Source organism: Podarcis vaucheri, assembly GCF_965113315.1.
Source record: "Podarcis vaucheri genome assembly, chromosome: 5".
In the NCBI taxonomy this organism is placed as follows: Eukaryota; Metazoa; Chordata; class Lepidosauria; order Squamata; family Lacertidae; genus Podarcis; species Podarcis vaucheri.
The window spans coordinates 8,198,281-8,224,764 of NC_138763.1; the positions used below are offsets into that span (position 1 = coordinate 8,198,281).

Below are 26,484 nucleotides of genomic sequence, written 5' to 3' on the forward strand. Positions count from 1 at the left end.
AAGTCCTAGTCTAGCATTCTCACTTGAGGCATCTGATGAAGACCTGCATTTTTAAAATGAGCTTTAAAAATATATTTGTAAATGTTTTCCCCTTCAATGCCAGGCAGAAACCAGCTGGGTGCTTTGGCAGATGTTTATCTTCCTAAACAGGGCCCCTCTGATTTGTATTAGCATTAGCAGGAGACGAGTGCCTCAGGGTTGTAAAAGGAAATTACAGGCTAGGAGCAAAAGGTCACACTGACCATACAAATTACAGAATACAATCAAGCTGCAAAAACACAATTAAGAGTTGGTAAATAGTAAGAATTATTGTGCCTCCCATTAAACTTGAGCCACATTTTCATAAGGTTAAAAGGGCAAGAGCTAATAGAAACAGCAGCTGGCTAAGGAAAGAGGCTTCTCTCTGAAGCTGCTTTGAAGCTTCAGAGAACTTAGAGAACTTAGCTTTTACTAAATTCCTTTTTTGAAAAGGCCTTTCCTTTCCTTCTAAAAATCTATCTATGTTAATGTATGAAATATATTGGCTTAAATGTAATTATGCAAAGGATTTAGAAAGTAAGAAATGTTAGATTCTTATGTTAGATTCTTATTTCATAGATGGTGTGTGAGAAGGTGAACCCAAGATCTCTTTAAGATAAAAATTAAAAACCATGCACCATCTGCTTTAGCCATCTGTTTTGCAGTGAATAGGGCAACAGGGGCCAAAGGTTATCTGGTAATTAAGGTGCCTGGTCGAGGTAAATGTAAGATATATGGCTACTTGTCTGCCATTTATAGATAGAAGGAAATATAGCTCTTTGTCTCCCATAAAAGGTAATAGGAAATGGGTGTATCTTTTATGATTGGTTCTAGCAAACAGCCAATAGGAATTTCAACCAGGCTGATTGGACAGAGGCAGCCAAAGGAGGAGCAAGGGGGCTGGGCTGAGGGAATATAAGTGCTGGCCATCAGGGCTGGAGGGGCAGAGCTTTGGTATCCATATACCACTGTATCTCTCATTTATTTGTCTGACAAATAAATTATTATTTTAATTTCTCTATTGCTGCGTTGAATATTTCATTCCAGCTAAGCGTTAACCGCAAGTAGGGTGCTACACACTGACATAATCACTTTTGTATGTACCACTCTGGCATGCAAAATGCCACTGCAGATGTTAGTGGGCTTCAGATGCTGCCACCCCCAGCCAGCATGGTCAATAATTAGGGGAACTAGGAGATGAAGTCTAGCAAATCTGGAGGGCTATAGGTGCACCAGTCTGGCTTTATAAATAAGCCTCTTTCCTGATAAAAATTGGCTATCACAGCCCGTATGAAATATATTACCTCCCCCACCCAAACCAAGGCCATAGAAAGCATTCTGACTCCTGGTGCTGGTTATAGACCAGGGCTAGGGAACCTCTGGCCCTCCAGATGTTGCTCCATCATCCTCAGCTGGTCTGGCCAATGGGACTCAGGGCTGATGGGAGTTGTATTCCAACAATGCCTGGCCAACAGACCTGGCCTACAGGATCCTGCCTTGGAGCATTTAAAGGCACCAGGACGATTAACAATGGAGCGGTCAAGGAGAAGATGTGAATGGCCTTTGTCGGATCAAGGCCAGGAAAGTAAGCGTTTGCCAGATCTATTTCATGAGTCCATCAATACAAGCTGCCAAGGCTGGGGTGACAGCCAATTAATAAGTGCAGCAGAGCCAAACAGCCGAGCCAGCAGCAGAAAAAGAATGCCAGTGCTATGTAACAGTGTCTCGGGAAGCCAAGTCAAAAGTAAGGGCTTGCAAGGGAGGAGCTGGGGGAAACCAACCCCAGAAAGCAGGAGTTTGGGGTCCAAGAGTCATAGGATGGTGGACACAGAGGGGTTATAAAGCAGGCAGGGAGATTTGAACTTGAATATATAGAAGGTGAATCCTGGGATTCTCGGGGAATAGCCTTGGGGAATCTGCTTTGCTTTTGCCTGCCTGAAATGTATGATTGAACTCTGATAATGCCTCTTGCTTATTTCAATCATTTCTTCATTCATCCAGATTTTCCTGAAAAGTTTCTTTGGGAAGATTAAACTTGGCTGTCCAAAGTGGGAAGTCAATGCACACCAGTAGCTTCTCATGTACAATGGTTCCCAGACACTTCAATATCAATAACAACTCTGTTTTAGGAGGAACATTATGGGGGTCGATGCTGCCCCCGCCCCCAAAGCATCTGCCACCTGTGACAGGTGCTGCTTTCTGGCTAACGGTAGGGCTGGCCCTTTACAGCTATAACATTCAGCATGGAACATATCCATGGCTTTGTGATAGCTGTACACAGGGTGGGCTCACCCATGAGACAAGGTGAGGCAACTGCCTCAAGCAGCAGGATCTACAGGGGCAGCAAATCCTGTTGTCAATCTTTCTCTCTCTCTCTCCCCCCCCCCTTATTCCTGAAGTAAATCTTCTCTCACCCCTTCTTCCCTGGTGGGGAGGGGGATGCCATTTTGGGATCTGCCTCAGGTGCCAAAATGTCTTGGGCCAGTCCTGGCTGTTTGCTACCTCCAGGAATCACTCTCCGGATACCAGTCACCTGTGGGCTTTCCAGGTGCACCTGGCTGCCCAGGATACTGGGATTGAGATCATCTCTGGAGTCCTTTGGCTACAATTAAACAAAGAATGGGCTTTAAAGCTGTGAGTGATTTACTGTTTCATTCATTAACAGTTTGGGCCCAGGTCACCCACGAGAGTCTTATCCCACATGTGCCCTCTCAACTGCTTCGATTGGCGAAATTGGCACTACTATAGGTGACACATGATACCCATTCCACATTTGTAAGAACTCAGTTGTTTAGTGTGGCAGTGCCTACACCTTGGAACTCCCTGCCTATTGAGATCAAGCAGCTGCCCTTCACTGTACTTTTTCTGGCGCCCGTTAAAAACATTCTTGTTTAGACAAGCCTGTCCAGATGCTTAGAAAGTCGAGACAATCTTAATCTGTTTTAGTATTTTAACGTTTGTGTATTTTAAAAAAGGGTTGTGAATTTTTTCTTGATTTTTTTGTATCTTTTTGTAAACCACTTTGAGAGTTTCCTTTGTTTACAAATGGTGTATAAATTTTATTAAATAAACAAACACATGTGTTTTTACACTATACACTCCCCTATGAACCTCATTTCAAGGGCGACGTATTAATGTAATGAATGAGTATTTTTATGTCAAACTTCTTGTGGGCAAATATATACAGTATACATCTTTTATACCTTCTAAATGAAAGAATTTTTTCTTTGCACATATGCATATTTACGCAAATAGGCTGCCGTACGTCGAGAATTTCCCGGACACATAAGGTATTCGCCCGTCGAAAACAGCGCCCGGGAGGATTTCCCGAAAGTCGGTTACACTGTCCTTGAAAACCCGGGCGTATGGCAACCCATGCTTTTTGGGGCGAATTTCCTAAAAATTATCTCAAAAACTTCATTTTTGAAAATTGGCAACCCTGATTATACAAAACGCACCACGTGTTTTTTAAAAAATACTGTTCTCTAATTTTAGCCAATTGGAAGCGGGCGGCCCCCTGGAGGTATGGAACTATCTCCACGTGGTCTTCGCCGTCGCCCCGCCTCCTGATCCCCGCTAGCCAGGCTCCTCCCCTTCCCCGCCTTACTTCTCCCGGCTTTTCTGCCTCGTAACGTAACGCGTCACTCGGCCGCGCGCCCCGCCGCTCTTTTCCATTTTTTTTACTTTACCGCGCTGCGGATTGGCCCGCCTAGGCCCCTCCCTCCCCCCTCGCGCCTGCGCAGCTCCCCTCCCGTCCCCCCCTCAGAGGAAGCGTTCGGCGATGGAGGACGGCGGCGGCGGAGGGAGCAGCAGTTGCCAGAGGCGGTCTCAGTCGGGAGGAGGGTCGGGCCCCGGCGGCGGGGACGACAAGCCGGCGGCGCTGTGGAGCAAGGACAAGAAGGACCCCAACGCCTCGGTGGCGGACAAGGAGCAGGAGCTGGTGAGCGCTGCGCCGGAGGGAGCCGAGCTGAGTCACCGCCAGGCCCCGAGCCGGGAGTTAGCGGGGACGGCCGTCGCCTCGGCGGAGCGTGACGTCGGGCCCCGATCTCGCGAGGGGGCGGGTGGGCCACATAAAACCCCCGCAACCCCCCCTCCCCCGCGCAGTTAATTCCCTTGTGGGCAGTGATTGATAGCCAGGGGAATGTCAGCTCCGGAATGTGGGAAGAGCCGAAGGAGCATGTGCAGAGAGAGCTCTCTGGCAAGCCTACTGCTTCTGAGCATGTGCAGAGTTCCTCACAGAGGCGAGTGCTTCTGAACATGTGCGGAATGCTTTTTTCGGGGGGGGGGGTTGCCTCTGGCAGCCACAGCTGGGCTTAGCGGGATGTGGATTTCCTCCCCTCTCCAGTATTTAGTGTGTGATGTTTATATTGTGCTTTTACGGCTTTTTTTGTTTTGTTTTGAGCTGCCTAGATAGACTGGGGCAACCCAGTCAGATGGGCGACAAACAAACAAACTAAAAATAAATACAGTGGTACCTCGGGTTACATACGCTTCAGGTTACAGACTTTGCTAACCCAGAAATAGTACCTCGGGTTAAGAACTTTGCTTCAGGATGAGAACAGAAATCATGCTCCGGTGGCGCGGCAGCAACAGGAGGCCCCATTAGCTAAAGTGGTGCTTCAGGTTAAGAACAGTTTCAGGTTAAGAACGGACCTCCGGAACGAATTAAGTACTTAACCCAAGGTACCACTGTAGTGTTGTTTCTGCGGGCACTCACAACCTGGGTTTTCCTGGTATGCCAAATGAGACCACTTGCTCAGTGGAGCTAGTAGGTGAGGTAATAAAAATTTCTAATGACAATAATTAGTGGTACGTATTTGGCAATACTTTGGGATGGGTTATGTCTGCCACGGTAAGAAGTGGACTTGCCCTCCCTCTGCTGAGAATATTATGATTGGGAGGCCCTCCTTCTGTTCCTAGGGGCAGGAAGGTTGTATCTGGGCAAATGAACCTGAGCGGGTGTGTTAAGAGTTTAGGATCTGATGGTTTCTTCCTAGGTGAGCAAAATGAAAATGGGTTAGATATGGCATTATTCCTTAATAGGGAAGGGAATTGCACAGAATTAAGACTGGTCCTTCATCTAACTTAAATGAAAGCCTCCTCAAGTTGGTAGTTAGTCTAGTCCAGTGCTGGCGACAAATCTGTTTAACTACCTTCCTAGGTGTTTTAGGCAGTCTCGGTGTTTCCTGTCACTTCCCCCCATTTTCTGAAAATGTTTATCAGCAGTTTTGCCCAACAGCTGAGGATCTTTTGGGCTGGGAGAAAGCGAGCACCACCTCCCACTGCATATTGCTGCAAACATCAGTTGCACTTCAGAGCAACTGAAAGGTCTAGTTGATTTTCTAGTACAGGATAAGATTTTGCATGGGGGTGTTGTTCCTGGCCCCTCCACATGTTGGTAGAGCATGCAGAAGCTTGCCCCTGTTCTGCGCTCTTCCGGGTCCAAAAGGATCCGCACATTGTCAATTGGACATGTGCAAAATGGTCGCCAACAGTACAGGTTTTCCAAGAGGCCTGAAGTTTCACATCTTTCCTTAATTCTTTACAGTCTGAAGAAGACAAACAGTTACAGGATGAGCTGGAGATGCTTGTGGAGCGCTTGGGGGTAAGTTCCCTGTTCTTGACTGGGAGCATGCGGAAGTTAAACGGTAAAGCATTATGCTTTTCTACATCAGTAGTATAGATCACTGTGTGGTGCAGTCACTCTCTGGAAAGGTAGAGTGCATGGTGGAGTCTGCAGGCTGTGTTGGTAACAGTCCTCATTTTCCCCACTCTACCTCCACCAGTCAAAACAAATTCTCTACTCTTCTCTTCTCCCAGGCCTTCGGCTAATTAAACAATGTATGGCCTTTGAAATTGTGTGTGGGGTTTGTTTGTTTCCTAGCTACTATATTCCATAAGTGTGGTATCGTTACAAAAAAAGAAAGAAAAAGCTTTCCTTGGTTGCCACCTGGGACACCAGGAGAGAGTCTGATGAAGATCTCAGGGCTTGGGCAGGTTCTTAAGAAGGTTATTGTCTGCAAAAAGTTACCTGTGTCTGTTTCCAGTAACTGTATGTGGGTTTCTGGTGGCAAAGATGTATGTTGACTCACATTGACACTATTAGATATAAAGAGGCGGTCTTGGAAGTGGTGTTTGGGTGTTGTTGTTTGATCCCCTCCCACTCCTGATACCAACTGATTTATTGTAGGAGCATGACACCGCTCTCTATCGACCTGCACTGGAAGAGCTACGCAGGCAGATCCGTTCTTCCACAACCTCCATGACTTCTGTACCCAAACCCCTGAAGTTTCTGCGGCCGCATTATGGGAAGCTGAAGGAGATCTATGAGGCTATGGCTGCTGGGGAGAACAAGGTATGTAACATTGTTTGGCCTGAGAAAGTGTTAGATGTCATCTCAAGTCTTGCTTTCTTCTCTCCCAATGCTGCAAAAGCGAATGTGGATTGCAAGTGCATTAAATTTATTTGAAAAGAAAGAAAGATGCCCTTCTGCTATGGATTGCAAGCCCACTTCCTGTCTTTGCAGTGGGAGGACTAGTATTTAGTGGAGTTGGTGCTGTTGTTTGTTCTTTGGAAAGAAGTGAACAATCTTTACCTTGAAGCATTGTGCCTTAGGTATTTGGTTGGCCCCTATGAGAACAGAGTACTGTATTAGATGCAGCTTTGGTCTGATTCAGGGAGACATATTTTGAACTGGGGAAGATGCAAATTATAATATTGTTTTCAGTTCTGCTGTTCTTCAATTTATACCAACCATATTCATGGTTGACCATATGATGCATCTCTAACACTTGCTTTCTGCCCACAGCGATTTGCCGCTGACATAATCTCAGTTTTGGCCATGACAATGAGTGGAGAGCGAGAGTGTCTAAAGTACCGGCTGGTAGGATCCCAGGAACCCTTGGCCTCGTGGGGGCATGAATATGTCAGGTAAGCAACAAATGGAGATATTTGACTTTACTGAAACTCTGGGGTGTATTTTTTTGTATTTTAATTATTATTAACTGAAATGCCACCTTCTGGGTAACTCCAGGAGGTATGCATAGGGTTCCCAGGTGAGATCTCCCATCCAGGAACTAGGTGGACCAGCTTAGCTTCCACAGAACTGCTTCATCAAATTCTTACAGCAGCTCAGTGCTGTTTTCCATTGCCAAGCTAATATGCTTTTATCAGCTCAAAGAATTACCGTATTTTTCACTCTATAAGACGCACCAGACCACAAGACGCACCTAGTTTTTGGAGGAGGAAAACAAGAAAAAAAATATTCTGAATCTCAGAAGCCAGAACAGCAAGAGGGATCGCTGTGCAGTGAAAGCAGCAATCCCTCTTGCTGTTCTGGCTTCTGGGATAGCTGCGCAGCCTACATTCGCTCTATAAGACGCACACACATTTCCCCTTACTTTTTAGGAGGGAAAAAGTGAGGCTTATAGAGCAAAAAATACGGTAATTATTTAATTATAAAATTTATACATTGCTTGATTGTAAAACATGCTCAAAAGCAGTTTATTGAAAAGATAAGACAATAAAATCAAGATAAATTTGCGCTACTTTAAAACGTACAAAAGCTAAAATGCTAAAGCAGATTAAAATTAACTGAACTTTCTAAGCACCTGGGAATCTTTAGTAGGTGCCAGAAAGTGTAAAATGAAGGCACCTCCTTGATCTCGATAGGCAGGGAGTTCCAAAGGGTAGGTGTCGCCACGCTAAACAATATGATTTTTTACAATAATATTTTTTATTATTGTTCCTATTGCTATAATTATATTGGCAGTTTTGCTTCATTTGCAACCTGCTTTGAGAACAGCTGGTCAAACGTAGGTTATAAATCCTGCCAGAAACAAGATGAACCTGCCGGAAAAGAGATGAATAAATATTGCTTCTGTTGTGACTCTTCCCACTCTACAGACACTTGGCTGGTGAGGTGGCCAAGGAATGGCAAGAAATAGATGAGGCAGACAAGACCCAGAAGGACACTCTTCTGACCCTAGTGAAGGAGATTGTGCCATACAACATGGCACACAATGCAGAGCACGAGGCCTGTGACTTGCTTATGGAGATTGAGCAGATGGACATGCTGGAGGAGTATATTGATGACAACGCCTATGCCAAAGTCTGCCTCTATCTGATAAGGTGAGGGAAGTGTGGTGTTTGGTTCTGTGGTGTGTGTGTGTGTGTGTGTGAACTGCTCTGCTGAGCTAGGATGGAGACTTGGGCTTAAGGAAGTTGGTGTATTCAGAACCTTCTTGTCTCCACAGAGGCTATTAAGTGGAGGACAGCAATAATTAGATCTAGTTCTTTGGTTTGGTAACGTAGAGGATACCTAGCTTTTAAAAAAATATCTGTGGAACTAAGAAAGCCAGCCTTTGGATCTTGAGGTGTAACTGCATGAGAGGCACCTGGTATGGCAACAAATAATAGCCAAAGACCCTGTAGGATCACACAGAAGGACTTGGAAAATGGAGGGGAGCAGCCTGATGAAGAGTGGCGGGTATAGTATATTTGCAGGTATAGAGGCCAGAGAAGAACATTCTGAAAAACAGCAGCTGAGGGCTAAAAGGAGATGAGCTTGAGCAGGGTGGGAAGTGTAAAGGTTTAAGAGAGTACAAGATGGAGAGCTTTGAAAGTGGAGGTATTGTTCTGTTACTTCACAATCAACTGAACTTTGCATTCCAGTTTTGATTATGACACTGCAGTGCACTTCAAACGAAGGCTGGAACCACATGGGCTAGCTTGTGTTTCCAAATACCCACCCATCTCTCCACCTTTGCAATGTATCATTTGGTAGGGGACAATTTACAGGACTAAAAGGGCAATTGGAGGAGGGGGTTTAACCCTTGCTTACCTCTTTTCCTGTGCAGTTCATTCTATTCTCTACAGTTGAGCTTCCAACAATTTTATTAGTAGATAGGTAGCCGTGTTGGTCTGCCATAGTCAAAATAAAAAAAATTCCTTCCAGTAGCACCTTAAAGACCAACTAAGTTAGTTCTTGGTATGAGCTTTCGTGTGCATGCACACTTCTTCAGATACTGAAGTGTGCATGCACACGAAAGCTCATACCAAGAACTAACTTAGTTGGTCTTTAAGGTGCTACTGGAAGGAATTTTTTTTATTTTAACAATTTTATTGTTGGCAATAAAATCCCAATGGGGGACTTGTGGAAAGGTGATGAGTGGAGGCAGGGTTAAATACCTTTCTCCCATTCACTGCTTCACCCTCTTGTAAATTGTGCCATCACCACCTTGCAGTGGAAAAGTTACAGTTAAACAATAGGAAATGTAAGCTGGCAAATAATGTGTAGCTTTGGCCTTAGAGTGTCTGCAGAGTGAATTGATCTCTTGTCTTGGCTCACAGAACTGAAGTTCTTGTTGAATATTCACTGTGGTGTAGCTAATCCATCTTTAAGTAAAGTGTTTTATTGTCACAATTTGAACTGGGATGCCCCTTGAGTCTGGTAACACTCATAAACGTGGATCTTATTTACTAGCCATTGAGATTTCTGGCTGCTTCAACAATGGGTGTGTGTGTGTGTGTGATGGCAAATATTTTGCTGTGCATACAGGTACGGTGTTCCCCCCAAATGTTGTAGCGATTGCCTTCGCATCCATTACTGAGGAAAGGGTTTGCCCACCATGTTGATACCACCCAAACTTCATCATCTCCCTCCCTGTCTCTTGCAGCTGTGTTAGCTATGTCCCTGAGCCGGAAAACTCTGCCCTCCTCCGCTGTGCCCTCAGCATCTTCCGAAAATTCAATCGCTACCCAGAAGCCCTGCGCCTGGCTCTCATGCTGAATGACATGGAACTGGCAGAGAACATCTTCATCTCCTGCAAAGATGTGTATGTGGGGACCTTGTCTAGGGCTGGGTGTTGTCACAGAGGTCCAGGTTGTTGGAGGATAAGGAGAGCAGATAAGTAGTGAGAAGGCCAGATGCAGTGAGCAAGGCTGGTGTGGTTATTCTCACTTAAATCACAGGTCAGGGTGGGGAATGGCCTTAGAACTCATAAGCAAGGAGTGGATGAACTGCATCCCACAGGCCACATCTGGGTTCCCAAAATGTTTTCTTTTTTGCTGACCGCTGACATTTGTCCCCTGCTGTGATTTTGTGATGCCAAAGGGTTTTTGTGAACCTCCCCCTCAAAGTTCTTCCAGAATTTGATTTTTTTAAAAATAAAAATTGGCCATGACCACTTAAACTGGCCACATCTGAAAGGTCATAGTTTAATGGTAGAGTAACTGATTTGCATGCAGAAATTCACTCGTTCCATTCCTGGCATCTCCTTGATGCCTTAAATACACAAATTACTTGCTCTAAACCTGGTCTATAGTTCTTTTTTTGGCTGAAATCTAGGAAGATACTAGTGAGGTTTCTGCAAGCCTTGTTATGTGAGGAATGGAATGTTGCATGCACGGTTCCTTGTGCTCACATACTTGCATTTTCTGCCCTTTACTGCAGGGTTGTTCAAAAGCAAATGGCCTTCATGCTGGGTCGCCATGGAGTCTTTCTGGAGCTAAGTGAGGATGTAGAAGAGTATGAGGATCTCACAGAAATCATGTCTAATGTCCAACTCAACAGCAACTTTCTGGCCCTGGCCAGGGAGGTGAGTGCCCTGCAGACTGCTGTGAGCTCACACTCATGGATGAAAGTGACCATTGGATCATGTAGGGAAGCAGTTGTATCTGGTGATTTGCAGAAGACACATTTAGAATGGAGCGGATTGGTGAACATTGATTGGAAATACCAAATTTATTAGAAATGTCTGGGAATACTTACCGAGGCAGTGAGGTTTAATTTAACAGAAAACCATCTGAAACTTTGTTTCCTTTGTCTTTTGCAACCAAAAATTGAAAGTTATTGTTCTTGAGATGAAATGCCTCTTAATTAAGGGCCAAGTGCCTCATAGGCTATTCAGTTATCCCCTGTGACTAGGGGTGTGTTGCTTGAGAGACCACCTTATCCCTTAAACTCCCAATAGATTGCTGTGATCTGTGGGAGAGTTTCTCCTGCAAGCTTCTAAGGTTTCAGGAGCCTGTTCTGCAGTAACTCAGAGCAGGGCTTCTAGTGTGGCTTACCCTGTTCTGTGGAATAACATTATTTGTTTTATGTTTTTAGTTATTTTCAATGTACATCACTTTGAGATTGTTGCTTAGAAGGCAGTTAATAATTTGAGGATAATAATTATGGTAATGATAATAATGCAGCATGGGCTGCAGTGCTGTGTGGGCTGGGATGGGATGCAGAAGTCAACTTCAGGGACCCAAGCTCATTAGAGGCAGAAATCTTTCTTCTCAGAGGCAGACAACTTCATTGCAGAGAACTTCATTGTCCAGAAAGTGGGAGAAGCAACAAGAGGAACAGCCATTTTAGATCTGGTCCTAACCAATGTTGATGACCTGGTTAGTGGGGTAGAAGTGGAAGGATCATTAGGCGCGAGTGATCATGCTCTTCTGAAGTTTACTATACAGCGGAAAGGAGCAGCCAAGCATACTAGGACTCAATTTCTTGACTTTAAGAAAGCCGACTTCATAAAACTTAGGGAAGTGCTGGGTGAGATCCCATGGACAACAATACTAAAAGGAAAGGGAGTTCATGATGGCTGGGAGTTTGTTAAGAGGGAGATACTAAAAGCACAACGTCAGGCAATACCAATGAGACGGAAACATGGAAGGTGCCTAAAGAAGCCAGGGTGGCTATCTAAAGAACTTTTAACTGAATTAAGATTAAAAAAGGATGTGTACAAAAAATGGAAAAGGGGGGAACCACCAAAGAGGAATTCAAACAAATAGCCAGCACGTGTAGGCACAAAGTCAGAAAAGCTAAAGCACAGAATGAACTCAGGCTTGCTAGAGAGGTTAAAAGCAACAAAAAAGGTTTTTATGGGTATGTTCGTAGCAAAAGGAAGAACAAAGAAAAAGTGGGGTCACTCAGAGGAGAAGATGGTGAAATGCAAACAGGGGGCACAAAAAGGGCTGAACTCCTCAATGCCTTCTTTGCCTCAGTCTTCTCCGATAAAGAAAACAATGCCCGGCCTGAAGAATTTGAAGCAAATGATTCAGCAAAGGAAACCACTGGCAGTCATCTTTGAGAATTCCTGGAGAACAGGCGAAGTCCCGGCAGACTGGAGGAGGACAAATGTTGTCCCTATTTTCAAAAAGGGGAAAAGAGAGGACCCAAATAATTACCGCCCAGTCAGTCTGACATCAATACCAGGGAAGATTCTGGAGCAGATCATTAAGCAAACAGTCTGTGATCACCTAGAAAGGAATGCTGTGATCACCAATAGTCAGCATGGATTTCTGAAAAATAAGTCATGTCAGACTAACCTGATCTCGTTTTTTGACAGAATTACAAGCCTGGTAGATGAAGGGAACACAGTGGATGTAGCCTACCTTGATTTCAGCAAGGCATTTGACAAGGTGCCCCATGATATTCTTGTAAAGAAGCTGGTAAAATGCGGTCTTGACTATGCTACCACTCAGTGGATTTGTAACTGGCTGACTGACCGAACCCAAAGGGTGCTCATCAATGGTTCCTCTTCATCCTGGAGAAGAGTGACTAGTGGGGTGCCACAGGGTTCTGTCTTGGGCCCGGTCTTATTCAACATCTTTATCAACGACTTGGATGATGGACTCAAGGGCATCCTGATCAAATTTGCAGATGACACCAAACTGGGAGGGGTGGCTAACACCCCAGAGGACAGGATCACACTTCAAAACGGCCTTAACAGATTAGAGAACTGGGCCAAAACAAACAAGATGAATTTTAACAGGGAGAAATGTAAAGTATTGCACTTGGGCAAAAAAAATGCACAAATACAAGATGGGTGACACCTGGCTTGAGAGCAGTACATGTGAAAAGGATCTAGGAGTCTTGGTTGACCACAAACTTGACATGAGCCAACAGTGTGACGCGGCAGCTAAAAAAGCCAATGCAATTCTGGGCTGCATCAATAGGAGTATAGCATCTAGATCAAGGGAAGTAATAGTGCCACTGTATTCTGCTCTGGTCAGACCTCACCTGGAGTACTGTGTCCTGTTCTGGGCACCACAGTTCCAAGAAGGACACTGACAAACTGGAACGTGTCCAGAGGAGGGCAACCAAAATGGTCCAAGGCCTGGAAACGATGCCTTATGAGGAACGGCTAAGGGAGCTGGGCATGTTTAGCCTGGAGAAGAGGAGGTTAAGGGGTGATATGATAGCCATGTTCAAATATATAAAAGGATGTCACATAGAGGAGGGAGAAAGGTTGTTTTCTGCTGCTCCAGAGAAGGAGTGTGGTGGAGTCTCCTCCTTTGGAGATCTTTAAGCAGAGGCTTGACAACCATATGTCAGGAGTGCTCTGATGGTGTTTCCTGCTTGGCAGGGGGTTGGACTCGATGGCCCTTGTGGTCTCTTCCAACTCTATGATTCAATCCTTTTTACATACCTTGGTCTCTGGATTGGAGGTTTTGCTGTGGTGTCTTGAGGAGGAAGAGAAGGCTAAGACAGGCTTGCAAGTAGGTTGCTTGCACTGCAGAGCGACTGGGGTTAAAGGACTGACAACTTGGGAGGTCAAGTGAAAGTTTGCTTGGGTGGAGTGGGGTGGGCTGACCTGGAACATAGCTTCTGAAAAATGGCATACAGCCTTTTTTGCAAAATGTGTATTATGGCAGCTGATTGGTCCCCAGTGGAGATGAGCTATACAGTGGTACCTTGGTTCTCGAACATAATCCGTTCCAGGAGTCTGTTCAACTCCCAAAACGGTTTGAAAACCAAGGCGCGGCTTCTGATTGGCTGCAGGAGCTTCCTGCACTCAATCAGAAGCCGTGTTGGGTGTTCAGCTTCTGAAAAACATTTGCAAACAAGAACACTTCTGGGTTTGCGGCATTCAGGAGCCGATTTGTTCAGGAGCCAAGCCATTCAAGTACCAAGGTACCACTGTAATGCTTTCCTGTAAAGTTAGGAAAGCCATGTTATGGTGCTCCGGCATCATATGGCTAAGAAGAATAACCTCTTCTTTTCCTTCCAGCTGGACATCATGGAGCCAAAAGTGCCAGATGATATTTACAAAACCCATCTAGAAAACAACCGTAAGTGTTCTACTCAGAGCAGTGGGGTAGCCATCCAGGCAGCTTCATCAGGGTCCTGATGGCAGAACCAAAGTTTATACAAGTTACAGTAAAGGAATTTCACTTATAAAGTAAATAAAAATGGTTTCATGCTATGTTACATATCTACAGTGGTACCTCGGGTTACATACGCTTCAGGTTACAGACTCTGCTAACCCAGAAATAGTACCTCAAGTTAAGAACTTTGCTTCAGGATGTGAACAGAAATCGTGCTCTGGCGGTGCGGTGGCAGCAGGACGCCCCATTAGCTAAAGTGGTGCTTCAGGTTAAGAACAGTTTCAGGTTAAGAACTGACCTCTGGTACAAATTAAGTACTTAACCTGAGGTACCACTGTATTAGATTTTGAATGAAAATATACACATTAGCATGTACTTATACGAATAAAGTACATGCTAATGTGTACATTTTCATTTGTATACTGCTATTGTCTTTAGGCACTCAAAGCAGCTTATATACCAATATCTATAGCATATTGAGACTGATATCTTGATCATCATAGCAATTTCTAAAATTCACACATTGTAATATGTAGCATCTATTACACGGCATCAAATCAGTGAGCTTTTATCAGAGCTAGAAGAGACCTTATGAAATAGGCATGCTTCTGAAGCTCTTAGAAGAGTGGGCCTGGCAAACTTCCCTTGGGAGCGAATTCCACCACACAGATACCACTGCTGAAATATCTCTGTTCTTAAGTAGAGGCTAACTGTAAGCAGATAGTCTAGCTGAGTTTAGCTGCTGCTACTGTTCATTGAGTTTATATCCTGCCCTTCCTCCCAAAGGAGCCCAGGATGGCAAACACACCCACAATTTAAAAAGAAAAACAGTCTACTCTAAAACAGTTTAAAACATTTAAAAGCAGATTCATTTAAAAACATAACTTTATCCAGTGATCTTGGGGTTGTCAGGAATAGTATGATTAAGCTGCCAACTGCTGCTTGCTGTAATATTTGCACATTTATTTTGCGACGACTGTGGGTTTGGAATAAAACAAACTTAAGAATTAACTGCAGGCAGTGGTGGAACCTGGAGCGATGTCTTGCCTGCTTAGTTTACAGGGATGATCTGGTATTGTTATATGTAAGAGCTGGGGTATTCCAAACTTTTCAAGGTTTGACCACATGCAAGGTATTATGATAGTCCAAGCTGATAAATAAGTAGTTCTGCCGGAGCTCTTAGGCTCACCAAATTACTTGTGCTTTACTGCAAAATGCTGTGTCTTGTCTTCATTGTTGCATGCAGTTTTCTATATTAATCAAGCAATCATTCAGCTAGAAAGTGTAGGTGTCTTTAATAGCTGGCGACTACTCATCCTGCAAAAATGCTGTCTTTCCTTGCCTGCCACGTGAGATGAATGGGAGAAGTGTGAATGGAGCGCTGGCTGAGAGGAGGACCTGTTTGAGTAGTTCTAGGCTGACACCGGAGTCTGTCATCCTCAACTGGTTCCGTCTTGTGCACTCTGCTCCTTCAGGGTTTGGCGGCAGCGGCTCTCAAGTGGATTCGGCTCGCATGAACTTGGCCTCATCCTTTGTTAACGGTTTTGTGAATGCTGCTTTTGGGCAGGACAAGCTGCTGACAGACGACGGCAACAAGTGGCTGTACAAGAACAAGGACCATGGTGAGTCAGAAGAGGAGCAGGCAGCAGCTGGTCTGCTTGGGAGAACATTGTGGGGGTGGGGGGGGGATGGTGGTCAGAGAGCTCTCCCCTACTATTTTTCTGTGGCAAAATTTGACTGAATGACCTTTTTGACAAGGGCCTGGTGATACTTTTGTATGTTATACTTTCTAACTTGGTGCTCTTGGCCAAGGACTTCATTCCTGAGGTTTGAATTCTTTTGGCTGTTATGGGCTTGGGACATTTCGTTCATTGGTACTGGGAATGCTGCATGTGTGACATTCGCTCAGTTAAATTGGTTGCTTCGGGCCAAACTAGGGGTGAGGGGTTAGCCACCTTTGTTTATTTTTATATTTTATTTGTGGCATCTGCATGGATGATAGGTAGCCCAGGAATTGCTTTTAATTATAGATTGATCTGGCATAAAGCAGAGGGTGGGAAGCAATTTTTTACAAAGAAATGTGTGCATAGGTGTGGAAGCATCCCCTGCTTTGTCTCCCCATCCTCTGTCACATCAGGCACTTTACTTCCCCAGCCTGGACCTCTGAAGATGGTGCGTGATGGTGCCTCACACCTTTTCATTTTAAGACTTAAGACCCCTCCCCCTACTTTATATGTGAACAGGAAAGGTATAAACGAATGAGATTGCTGCTGCCTTGCCAAGATTGCTCACTCCAACCCAGGCGTGAGCCATGTTTTCCTCTGGGTTAGTTCTTCAGAGTGTGAAACCCTCACCATTTGATGTGGGGTTGGTTTGACTTTGCACAGCTGAGAGTATTTGAGTTAGATGATGTCTCATCTGAAAGACATCTCATTACTGTGCCAAGCAGTGTCTTGATGTGAAACACCTAGCTTTGAAATAAGGGCTAGTCTCTTGACCTTTAAGGCTCTTTGACTTTAACACAAGGTGTTCTCTGAAAGCCTGGAATATTTTTGGTTACTGCTATCATCTGTTAAGCAGCCTTTGCTGCTTGCCCCTCCTAGTTGTCCTGAATCCCTTTCTTCTTCCTCCACGGTGTAAATTCCCATAACCCCAACAAGACATGCATCCTCTCATTCTCTTATAAGAGTGTCCATCTTCACCCTAAGCAGCTTTTACATTTATTTTATAGGGATGCTGAGTGCTGCAGCTTCGCTGGGGATGATCCTGTTGTGGGATGTGGATGGGGGGCTTACACAGATTGACAAGTACCTGTACTCCTCAGAAGACTACATCAAGGTGGGTGACCTTCCTTTCAGCCTGAGTGTTAACTGCTCACAGCAATCCAGTCATATCAAAATAACAAGACAGACTCTTTTTAAAAGTATAGGAAGTTTCTTTACACTGAGACGACTAGTCCATCTATCTCCACATTGACTCTTGTTATCAGGTTGGCATGTGTGGCATCCGAGTGACAGGTCATCTGCCCTGATTCATCCGGGCTAGGACTACATAACTCAAGTATTTAACATAATGCCACCCAACAGTTAATTTAGCCCTTTTAGCTTACTAGATACTGTATAGGCTTGTCATGACATTCGTTGTACTTGACAGTGCCTCCCCACTTCCTATTTTGTGTCCTATAGTCGGGGGCTCTTCTGGCTTGTGGTATTGTGAACTCTGGCGTGAGGAACGAGTGTGACCCTGCCCTTGCATTGCTCTCGGACTATGTCCTCCACAATAGCAACACCATGAGGATCGGCGCCATCTTTGGGTGAGGACCTGCCTTGGCTTCCATTTCCCTCTCCGCAGAGCATCGCATATATCACTCTAAGTGACATGGTATTCTCTTGCAGGCTGGGGTTGGCGTATGCTGGTTCCAATCGAGAAGATGTCCTGACCTTGCTTCTTCCTGTAATGGGAGATTCCAAGTCCAACATGGAGGTGAGGGAACAGCGCCACAGCCATCTGGTGCTTCGGTCAGCTGCTTGCCCAGGGGTGGATGGATGGGGCTGTGCCTTTCATGGAGTGTAGAAGGCAATTAGAAGCAGAGTTTCTGTGCTCTAGCTTGGAGTTTGTTTTTGTGTGAATGGCTGAGGGCCATTTAGCTGACTCAGACTTTTATGTTGTAATATTGGGGTGTGTTCTTCCCAGAGTCCAAAACAGAATGTTGGATCTAAAAAGTAAGTAACCTAGTAAAAGCCTGTTGGTCTAACCTATTGATAATGAGAAGGCAGGTGGACCAAGACCTCTCCAAGTGACCTTGGGAAGGGGGAGGTTCATATCCCAATGCCCTCAGCATGTCGCCCAGCAAAATCCAATTTTGATAGGAAGTTAGTACAACTTTAAAGATGCACAGGACTCCAAAAGCATCCCTGTGGAGAGCCTTCTGCTTGACTCTCTTGGCTTGGAAGGATTAGTGAAAAGGTTTATCCATTTCTTAAGTTTGCAGAAACACAGACCCTGAAGTGTGGATGTCATCGCAAGCCACTTAAACGTTTTTGCCATGCAGTAGGTAGTGGGCAAACAATGCTCAAGGCCAACCTAGGAGTTGTGTAACCTTGAGGTTCTGAATGCCAATATATGTCAAGCCTAGGTTTGAAAGATGATCTTGACACTCTTCTTCTCACGTGAGAATGGGTCAGAGTTCTTGGCTACCTGAAATCCCATCTGTAGTGGTTTGTATAAACCTTGAGGAAACCAGGGAATGCTGAACCCGTGAAATGATGTGTTTCCTGGTTTCAACTGCTCAGTCTAGTAAAGTGTGACTAGTTTTAATGGTTGCTTCAGACCTTACCTTGATAGATTGGTGGCTATCACTTGGAAAAAGGGGAATGTTGCCATGCATATTCTTCCCTTTGTGTGCTGCAGGAAAATATAAATAAGCAGGTGTTTCAGTGATTTGGTTCTTGGAAGTAGCACTGTTTTGCAGGAATCTGGTGGATAGCTTTCACTCTGTGGTCTCCTTCAGGATGCTGCTTACAATATGCCTCTGTCAGAAGCAGTATGTGTCTGAATTCCAGTTGTTGAGAATCATAGGCTGGGGGAGGGCTGTTGCGCTCAGGTCCTGCTTTGAGGCTTCCCACAGGCATCTGGTTGGCCACTGTGAAAACAGGATGCTGTAGGCCCTTAGTGTATTTTCCAGCTGCAAGGATTTTGGTGTGACACTTTCTTTTCTCCCCAGGTGGCCGGTGTGACAGCCCTGGCTTGCGGAATGATTGCTGTGGGCTCATGCAATGGAGATGTTACCTCCACCATCCTCCAAACCATCATGGAGAAATCTGAGACGGAGCTGAAGGACACTTATGCCAGATGGCTACCTCTTGGCCTGGGCTTGAACCACCTTGGTAAGCGCATTCACTATGGCCAGGTCTGTGGGTCTCAGGCACACACTTGTGTAGGAGGAGGAAGGGTCTCTGGTCAGAAATATTTGGGCTTTTCTTGAGCTGCTGTTCTGATGTTTCCTACAGGAAAGGGTGAGGCCATTGAAGCAATCCTGGCAGCACTGCAGGTCGTGTCGGAGCCTTTCCGCAGCTTTGCCAACACGCTGGTAGACATCTGTGCCTATGCAGGTGAGTCTGGGCTCAGCATTGTTCTGGCTGCTTGTGAACTGGGTGTTGGAGGCCCCAGTCCCATTTTACTTGTGGTCTTGGGTTTTTCCTCCAGGATCCGGCAATGTGCTGAAGGTGCAACAGCTTCTCCACATCTGTAGTGAGCATTTTGACTCCAAAGAGAAGGAAGAAGAGAAAGAGAAGAAAGAGAAAAAGGACAAGGAGAAAAAAGAGAACTCTGCCGACATGGGGGCTCATCAGGTAGGGTAAAGGTTCCGGGTCTAAGAAAAGGTGAGAGGTCTCTCTCTCTTGGATGCTGTGAGTGAGAGAACAGGAGCTTGTGGGCAAGGCAAACATGTGGCATGTGCTGTGTGTGCAGAGGTTCCCAGGCTCAATCCCTGGCATCTTTACTCGAAACATCAAATAGTCAGTGATAGGATAGAGCCTCTGCCTGAGACCCTGGAAAGCCACTGCCTGTTGGAACTGATTCTACTTGGTTGTTCAAACAGTTTGGCCTTGGTATACGGTTGATTCTTGTGCTCCCAACCTAGACAGATGGGCTGAGAGCTGCATAGACAAAGGTGATTCTGCTCCTTGGCATTGGGATTGACTGTGCAACAAGACAACAACAACAAAAAGTCTGTTTAAACAATTTTAAATTGTTGCCTTAGGTTTGTGCTTGAAATGAAACCACCAGCTTAGTGATATGTTCAGAAATGATGAAAAAAAAAAATCCTGAACAAATGCCATTGGTTATTTGCTTGTAGGGTTGTATAATTGTATATGCATGGTAACAATCACCACCAAAAGCTGGTCTTAAAATGCAGTTTTGGTTGTACCAGCCCAGAAGTGTGGGTCCTTGTTCCTAACTAAGGAGCAGTTGCTGATAATTTGCATCATCAGCTGGTTGTAATGTCCTCAATTATGTCCTTTCCTTATCTTGAAATCAGCACAAGGGCGCTCTTTCACTCCATGGAGTATTTGAAAGCACTTGGTCATGATTGTAGGAATATAGCAAACTGCATTATACTGGGTGTTGACACACACTGGCAGTGACTCCAGGATTTGAAACTGGGGACACTACCAGCCCCAGTTGGGAGATCCATGGATTGAGCTTGTATGTAAACAGGTGCTTTACCACTGAGCCATAGCCTTTCTTCAAAATACTAGCTGCTAATATTTTATTGCCCAATTGGATGGTGTTGCCTTCCTGTTTGGCGAAATGTGATTTAATTCTGCTAGTCATGGGGAGGGCCATATGGGGCACTGAAGACTCTCCCCTATCACCAGAAGCTCCTCCTTGGGACCCAATACTATATGGTGTGTTGCCTAGGTAACCTTTAATTCTGAGATTCTCTGGATATTGCACTGCATATTGCAACTTGGGTGTTTGTGCAACTGTGGAATAAAGAGTCCTGAACTAAACCAATGAACAGCAATGAGTCAGAACTGGACTGACAGATTTGAGTGTAAAGCTAGTACAAGCCTGGGAAACCTTTTTTTCTTTCTTACTCTCACAATAAAAAGCTCTGAGGCAGTCTTAGGGTGGCCTTCCTTGAGGAAGTTGGGATGCCACATTTAGCTTTGGGGAAAATGTGTTTCATCCATGTCACAAGGTATCCTGTGGTTTCAGAATTTGTATTTCCCTCTGCAGGGCGTAGCTGTTCTGGGGATTGCACTCATCGCTATGGGGGAAGAGATTGGGGCCGAGATGGCTCTGCGCACCTTTGGTCACTTGGTGAGTAAGATGGTGTGGGGGATATGCTCTCTCCATCTGGGGGCAAAAATTGCCACTTGGGATCCAGTGTGCAGCCAGGGATCGTTCTGTGTCATTGGCCAGCCCTGCCGTAGTCTGAACTGAAAAACAGAATAAACTTGCCTGCTGTTCCAACCCCTCGTCTGAATTCCTTTCTCAGTGAAGCCAAGTTTGCCACAATTTTGAAATAGTTTTGCAGGACTAATGGAAAAGAGAGAAGACCTTCCAGGATTACAAGCCATGTTCTTCATTTAGCCCTACAAATAAGGGATTGGTCTGCTATTAAATTTGAGCAGCACCTACCATTAAGTCATGACAAGGGAAATACTGTTTGTTGGAAGGGTGGGGTAGAGGAGAGCCTTTTGACTTAAAAAAAATCTGTCTTGTGTGAATAATGCAGATCAGACTAGGTCTCTGGAATGTCCCTAGTTGCTTCAACATGCCCTTTTTTGGTGTTTGTGTGTAATACAGCTAGATATATCAGTTCTACCGTGAGAGAAGAATTCTGAACTAGAAATGTGTCTCCTAAGGGACTGCACTGACACTGGGGAACAAAGTGAAAGTCTGTCCTATCCTGTTCATTGCCTGCAAGTTCCAAGGTCTACATTCCATGTGTTCCAAAACATTTCTTGGCCCTGGTTCACATCACAATTTATACAGGCTTGTTGGGTGGTTTGCACTCTGGTGCACCACTGTAAAGGGAGGGTGACCTCAGCCAAGGAAATACTGCTGCTGCTGCCCCTGTGAGCTGCACTGCTCCCACCCCTGGTCTGCCAGCCGCATGCAGGGTGTGAGCTGTGAACCTAAATGAACATTGCATTCCTGAGAATTTAGGAGGAGCAGGAGTTGCAGTTTGAAACTACAAAGCTTTGCATCTAACAGATGTTGTTTTAGGGTTTGTTGAGACTTTAGCTTTGCTTTCTCTGTGGATAAACTGGATGGTTGCTACATATTGTCTGTGAAGCCCTTCTGCTAAGAGTTTGGAGTTACTTTTTGTTACTCTGGCAGCTGGTGGATGCTTTATGCCTCTTGGACTGCTGCTGCAACCTTCAGAAGGGCTGCATTTTTGTCTCTGGTTGCGTGTGTCATTCAATCCTGGCCTCACCTTCTCCTCTTCCTTCTACAGTTGCGGTATGGGGAACCCACTCTTCGCCGAGCTGTCCCCTTAGCCCTGGCCCTCATCTCTGTCTCTAATCCCCGCCTCAACATACTTGACACCCTCAGCAAGTTTTCCCACGATGCTGACCCAGAAGTGTCCTACAACTCTATCTTTGCCATGGGCATGGTAGGCAGCGGTAAGCATGTTCAGAATTTTGGGTGACTGTGCAGGCCATGGGCCAATGGGAAATCCCTGCAGTTGGTCTGAAATGCCTTCTGACGATCCAGAATGCTCTGGTGTTTAGAATACAGCATTGACAAGTGCAGAGGAGAGGTTGGATTCATGCAGGCGCAGTCTCCAATTGCTTCGGGGAAAGCCCTAGGTGGCTATAGGGAGGTGGGGACTTTCAGTCTTGGCAACTGTTCCATGGGGCAAGGGAGGAACCACTGTGCTCATTAGGCACGACAACCCACCCAGTCTGTGCAGATCGTGTTCTTGCTGATAAAGAATTAACTCCAACTTTGAATGGTGTGATTTACTGTTGGCTCGCTTCTGACACAGTGTTAAGTCTATTTCGGAGAAAGCGGGAGGTAGTATTTTGTGGCACTTTAAAAACCTAAGAATTTATTTTGGTACGGCATCATAGGAAGCTGCTGTACACATGGTCAGACCATTGGCCCACCTGGCTTGGTCTTGTCTGCTCTGGCTGGCAGTGACTCTGCAGGGTTTCAGGTGGAGGTCTCTCCTGGCCATACCTGCAGATGCCGGGCTCTTGCATGCGAAAACAAACTAAAATGAAAACTGAAAATATGTGGACCACAGTGCCCCTCTATACATTCACTTCAGTTTTTCTTCTCCCCCATTAAGCATGAGTTAAAATATGTGCAATAACAAAGCTAAAATCTTTTGGATCTTTCTGCGATGGGAGATTAAGGGCTGTACCACCCTGCAGGCTCCTTTACATGCCCTAAGTTGCACTCCCTATGGAACATCCCCGTGCATACCTTTTCATTTTGTCTAGTGGTGGGAGGAATCCCCCTTGTTCACAACAGCAGTCCTGTCCTACCCAGAATGTGATTGTGGGAGCTTGGACTTTTTTAGTTGCTTCCTGATCCCTCCTTTCCGGACCTCACAGGTACCAATAATGCCCGCCTGGCTGCGATGCTTCGACAGTTGGCACAATATCATGCCAAGGATCCCAATAACCTCTTCATGGTGCGATTGGCCCAGGTAAGTGGCTCAGCTTAAACTCTGCCCCAAGCTAGAGGGTAGCATTGTTAACTTTAGAGTTGTTAAACAGCTAGATTAATATGCCAAATATTATTATTAGGCTGTATCTGTGATTAACATTCTCAGCAGAAATAGTGACTTTTGAAATTTAGTATAGGTGGGTTTTTGTTCTGCTTTTGTACTGTGCCACTATTCCTAGGCAGAGATTTCACAGCAGCAGGACTAGGTTAGGGTTGCTAATGGGCTTGCTTTGAAGTACGGCTGCAGGGTTTTGCAGCAGTGGCGGAAGGGGGGTTGCAGAGGTGTGTGTTCAGGGGGTGTCTGTATGGGATTGTTGTGTGTTTTGCTGTGCTGATTTTCATTCCCCTTGGTGTGCTTCTATCCCCACTAAATATTACCAGAAGACAGATGCATTTTTTTTCCCTCAGAGGAGAGAAATGTATTTGAAAATCCCCCCCCCTCAGTTTTGCCTCTGTCCTGTTTTCCAAATAATATTTCTCCAATGCTGTCAGTGCCCATGGCATTTTAAAGAGTAACTGCAAGAAAAGGCAATAAAATAATAATAATGCATCGAGGCAGCCTGTGATTTGTAAAAAATTATGCAGATTGGGCAGATTTACAGTATTTTTGCACTGTGTAATCTGCTTATGCTCGTTATTGGGTGGAGCAAGGGGCTATGCAGAGCACCAAAGCCCCTGCTCTGAATCCTGGGGACCATATTCAGCTACACCCTTCAGTCTTTCAAGATTTCCACAAACATTGCCCATGCATCAAGCACTTACAGGATCATGATGCATTTGCAACCCTGAATGGGAGTTTAGGGGGATGTATAGAAATGAGCAATTAGAACTCAATCAGCTTATCAACTTTCTGAGAAAGAAATGGGATTTGGGGCTTTGCAAAAATAATAATAATGATGCACTATAGTACCACATGAAAGGTTTTCAGTCTGTGAAAATTATTTGGAGTCTTGGGACCTGCATTTCCAAACAGTCCCTGCTGTGACCTGTATCTCTGTCATGGTGAGGAGGGTTGTCTTCCTGTAGAAGAAAGGAAAGCTAGGAGAGAGGGTGGAGGGAAAGGGAGCAGGTCTGTAAGGCTTGGTGAAGCACCACCGCCGGGTACTCGGAGCAGATCTATGGTAGCAGTTTGGAATGATAATGCATACACACTGCTGACTCCTTACACTCCTCACATAGTGACAGCAAGTTCCGAATAGCCAAATGTTTGGTGTTTATTAAATGTTAGGTTTATATCCCACATTTAAGTTGAATGAACCTCAAGACTGCTTGCGAGTGGTGCTTTGGTCCCAGCCATGGATTTTCCCATCACCAATATATTTTCTGCTTGCTATGCAGGGCCTAACACACCTCGGGAAAGGGACCCTCACTCTCTGTCCTTACCACAGTGATCGGCAGCTCATGAGCCAGGTGGCCGTGGCAGGCTTGTTGACTGTGCTGGTGTCCTTCCTTGATGTCCGTAACAGTAAGTATTGGCCCCTGGAGTTGGGGAGTATAATTGGCTGGCCCCTCTAATGATGAACTCTGGAATTAATTACTTTTCAGTGGTTAAGAGACTATTTCATTTTCACTGGAGGCAGGTGCCATCATTAATGTTTTTGGCCCCCGTTTTTCAGCCATCATTCAGATGTGAACAGTTGAGAGTAAGTGGAGGAGTTCTAGGTGTCTTAATTCTGGAACTCCTTTCCTCTAGAGATCCACAAAGCTTCAAGGGAGAAGCCTTAGTACACAAGATCCTTAATTCAGTGCTCCTAGAATTCTCCTTTCTCTTTAGCGTGAGATCCTGTAAGTCAGGCTTAACAGTTATCCAGTTCGGTGGGTCATTGTTCTGACATACATAAAGGATTCCTTCGTATGTGTCTGAGCCTAGGCGTCCGGGCCATAATCCTGCTTTGGTTTTGTACTGGAGTATAGATGACAAAGAGCAAAATTCATGTGCCCAGTGGCAGTAGAGAATAGCACATGCACATTTAAATTGCCACTTGGAAAAAGACAGAGAAATAAGATAAGTGCTCTCCTTTGTCTTTTGCTGAAAAGAGCTTGCTTGGCTGATGAGGACCATGTCCTTTTTGTGTTCTAGTTAAATAAAAAGTGAGAAAGTGCTGTTGATGATCAAAGGACGATAATGATATTTCTGTTCTATATTACTGTGCATCAAAATGGTGGCTGAATCAATAGACAGACAAATTTTTTTTTTTAATGTGGTTCATTGATCCCTTGAATTCTGTCTCTGCCTTCTACTGGTGAACAGATTTAATCAAGTATGAGGGCAGCTTTGGATTGGATAAGGGAAACTTCCTTAGTGTACCAGTCTCTGCAGGCCTTGACTTATGTTTTCCTTTCTCTCCTAGTAATTTTGGGGAAGTCCCACTATGTACTGTATGGCCTTGTGGCTGCCATGCAGCCACGCATGCTTGTGACCTTTGACGAGGAGTTGCGCCCCCTGCCAGTGTCTGTGAGAGTGGGGCAGGTAAGTAGGCTCTGAACAGTAGCTGGGAGGGTCCCTGCTTTGCTTGGGGATCCCATGGGGACTTTGGCTGTTCATGAGTTACTATGGGTAGCCTTAGTGGAGAATGGGGATCTGGGGCTCTTTCATTTCCTGGCTTCCCTGAAGGCTTGAGGACCAGAGGGTTGGGGGAACAACTTTCCTGTTCACTAGCACTAACCTCTGGCCTTCCTCTCAGGCGGTGGATGTGGTAGGCCAGGCAGGCAAACCGAAGACTATCACTGGCTTCCAGACCCACACAACACCAGTGCTGCTGGCCCATGGTGAGCGGGCAGAGCTGGCCACAGAGGAGCACTTGCCAGTGACACCCATCCTGGAGGGCTTTGTTATTCTTCGCAAGAATCCCAACTATGATGTCTGAATTGCCTGAGGTTTTGGGGTGGGGTGGGAGTGGGGAGTAGGATGAGGCACTGTGAGGAGGGACTAGCCTCCTCCATCTTTTTTGTTACAGAAGGAGCTCTTCTTAGGAAAATAAATTGACCGGAGTTAATTTGGCTTCCCGTTTGTTCTCTTCTGATCTTCCTATCTGTAGAATGGCGGTAACCAGAAATCCCTTGGCCTTTACTTAGGAATAGGGAAGGTAGGTTGTAAACTTGTTGGGCTGTGCATAGGCTGCCTGTAGTCTCCCAGGAGCAGCTGCAACCTGGACACTGTTATTAAGA

At 45.3% G+C, this 26,484-nt stretch overlaps 1 protein-coding gene across 1 annotated transcript; it reads left to right on the forward strand.

Annotated features, from left to right (window-relative positions):
* The first annotated feature begins 3,766 nt into the window (after positions 1 to 3,766).
* On the forward strand, positions 3,767 to 26,312 carry PSMD2 (proteasome 26S subunit ubiquitin receptor, non-ATPase 2). The gene is made up of 21 exons (XM_082224047.1): positions 3,767 to 3,958; positions 5,567 to 5,623; positions 6,209 to 6,373; positions 6,827 to 6,948; positions 7,924 to 8,148; positions 9,696 to 9,854; positions 10,472 to 10,616; positions 14,025 to 14,085; positions 15,597 to 15,743; positions 16,853 to 16,959; positions 17,307 to 17,434; positions 17,517 to 17,604; positions 18,845 to 19,007; positions 19,131 to 19,232; positions 19,327 to 19,472; positions 20,866 to 20,949; positions 22,094 to 22,262; positions 23,202 to 23,296; positions 24,655 to 24,781; positions 25,668 to 25,786; positions 26,001 to 26,312. Exons 1-21 carry the CDS (start codon positions 3,800 to 3,802, stop codon positions 26,181 to 26,183), a joined length of 2,751 nt encoding a protein of 916 aa, XP_082080173.1. The 5' UTR covers positions 3,767 to 3,799; the 3' UTR covers positions 26,184 to 26,312.
* The last annotated feature ends 172 nt before the right edge of the window (positions 26,313 to 26,484 follow it).

What these genes read in the sequence shown, in the direction of transcription:
- PSMD2 (XM_082224047.1), top strand. Translation starts at nt 3,800, where the DNA reads ATGGAGGACGGCGGCGGCGGAGGGAGCAGCAGTTGCCAGAGGCGGTCT. An exon ending in CCTCAGAAGACTACATCAAG is followed by an intron (nt 16,960 to 17,306) that starts GTGGGTGACCTT and finishes TGTGTCCTATAG; the next exon opens with TCGGGGGCTCTTCTGGCTTG. An exon ending in CTTCCTTGATGTCCGTAACA is followed by an intron (nt 24,782 to 25,667) that starts GTAAGTATTGGC and finishes TTTCTCTCCTAG; the next exon opens with TAATTTTGGGGAAGTCCCAC.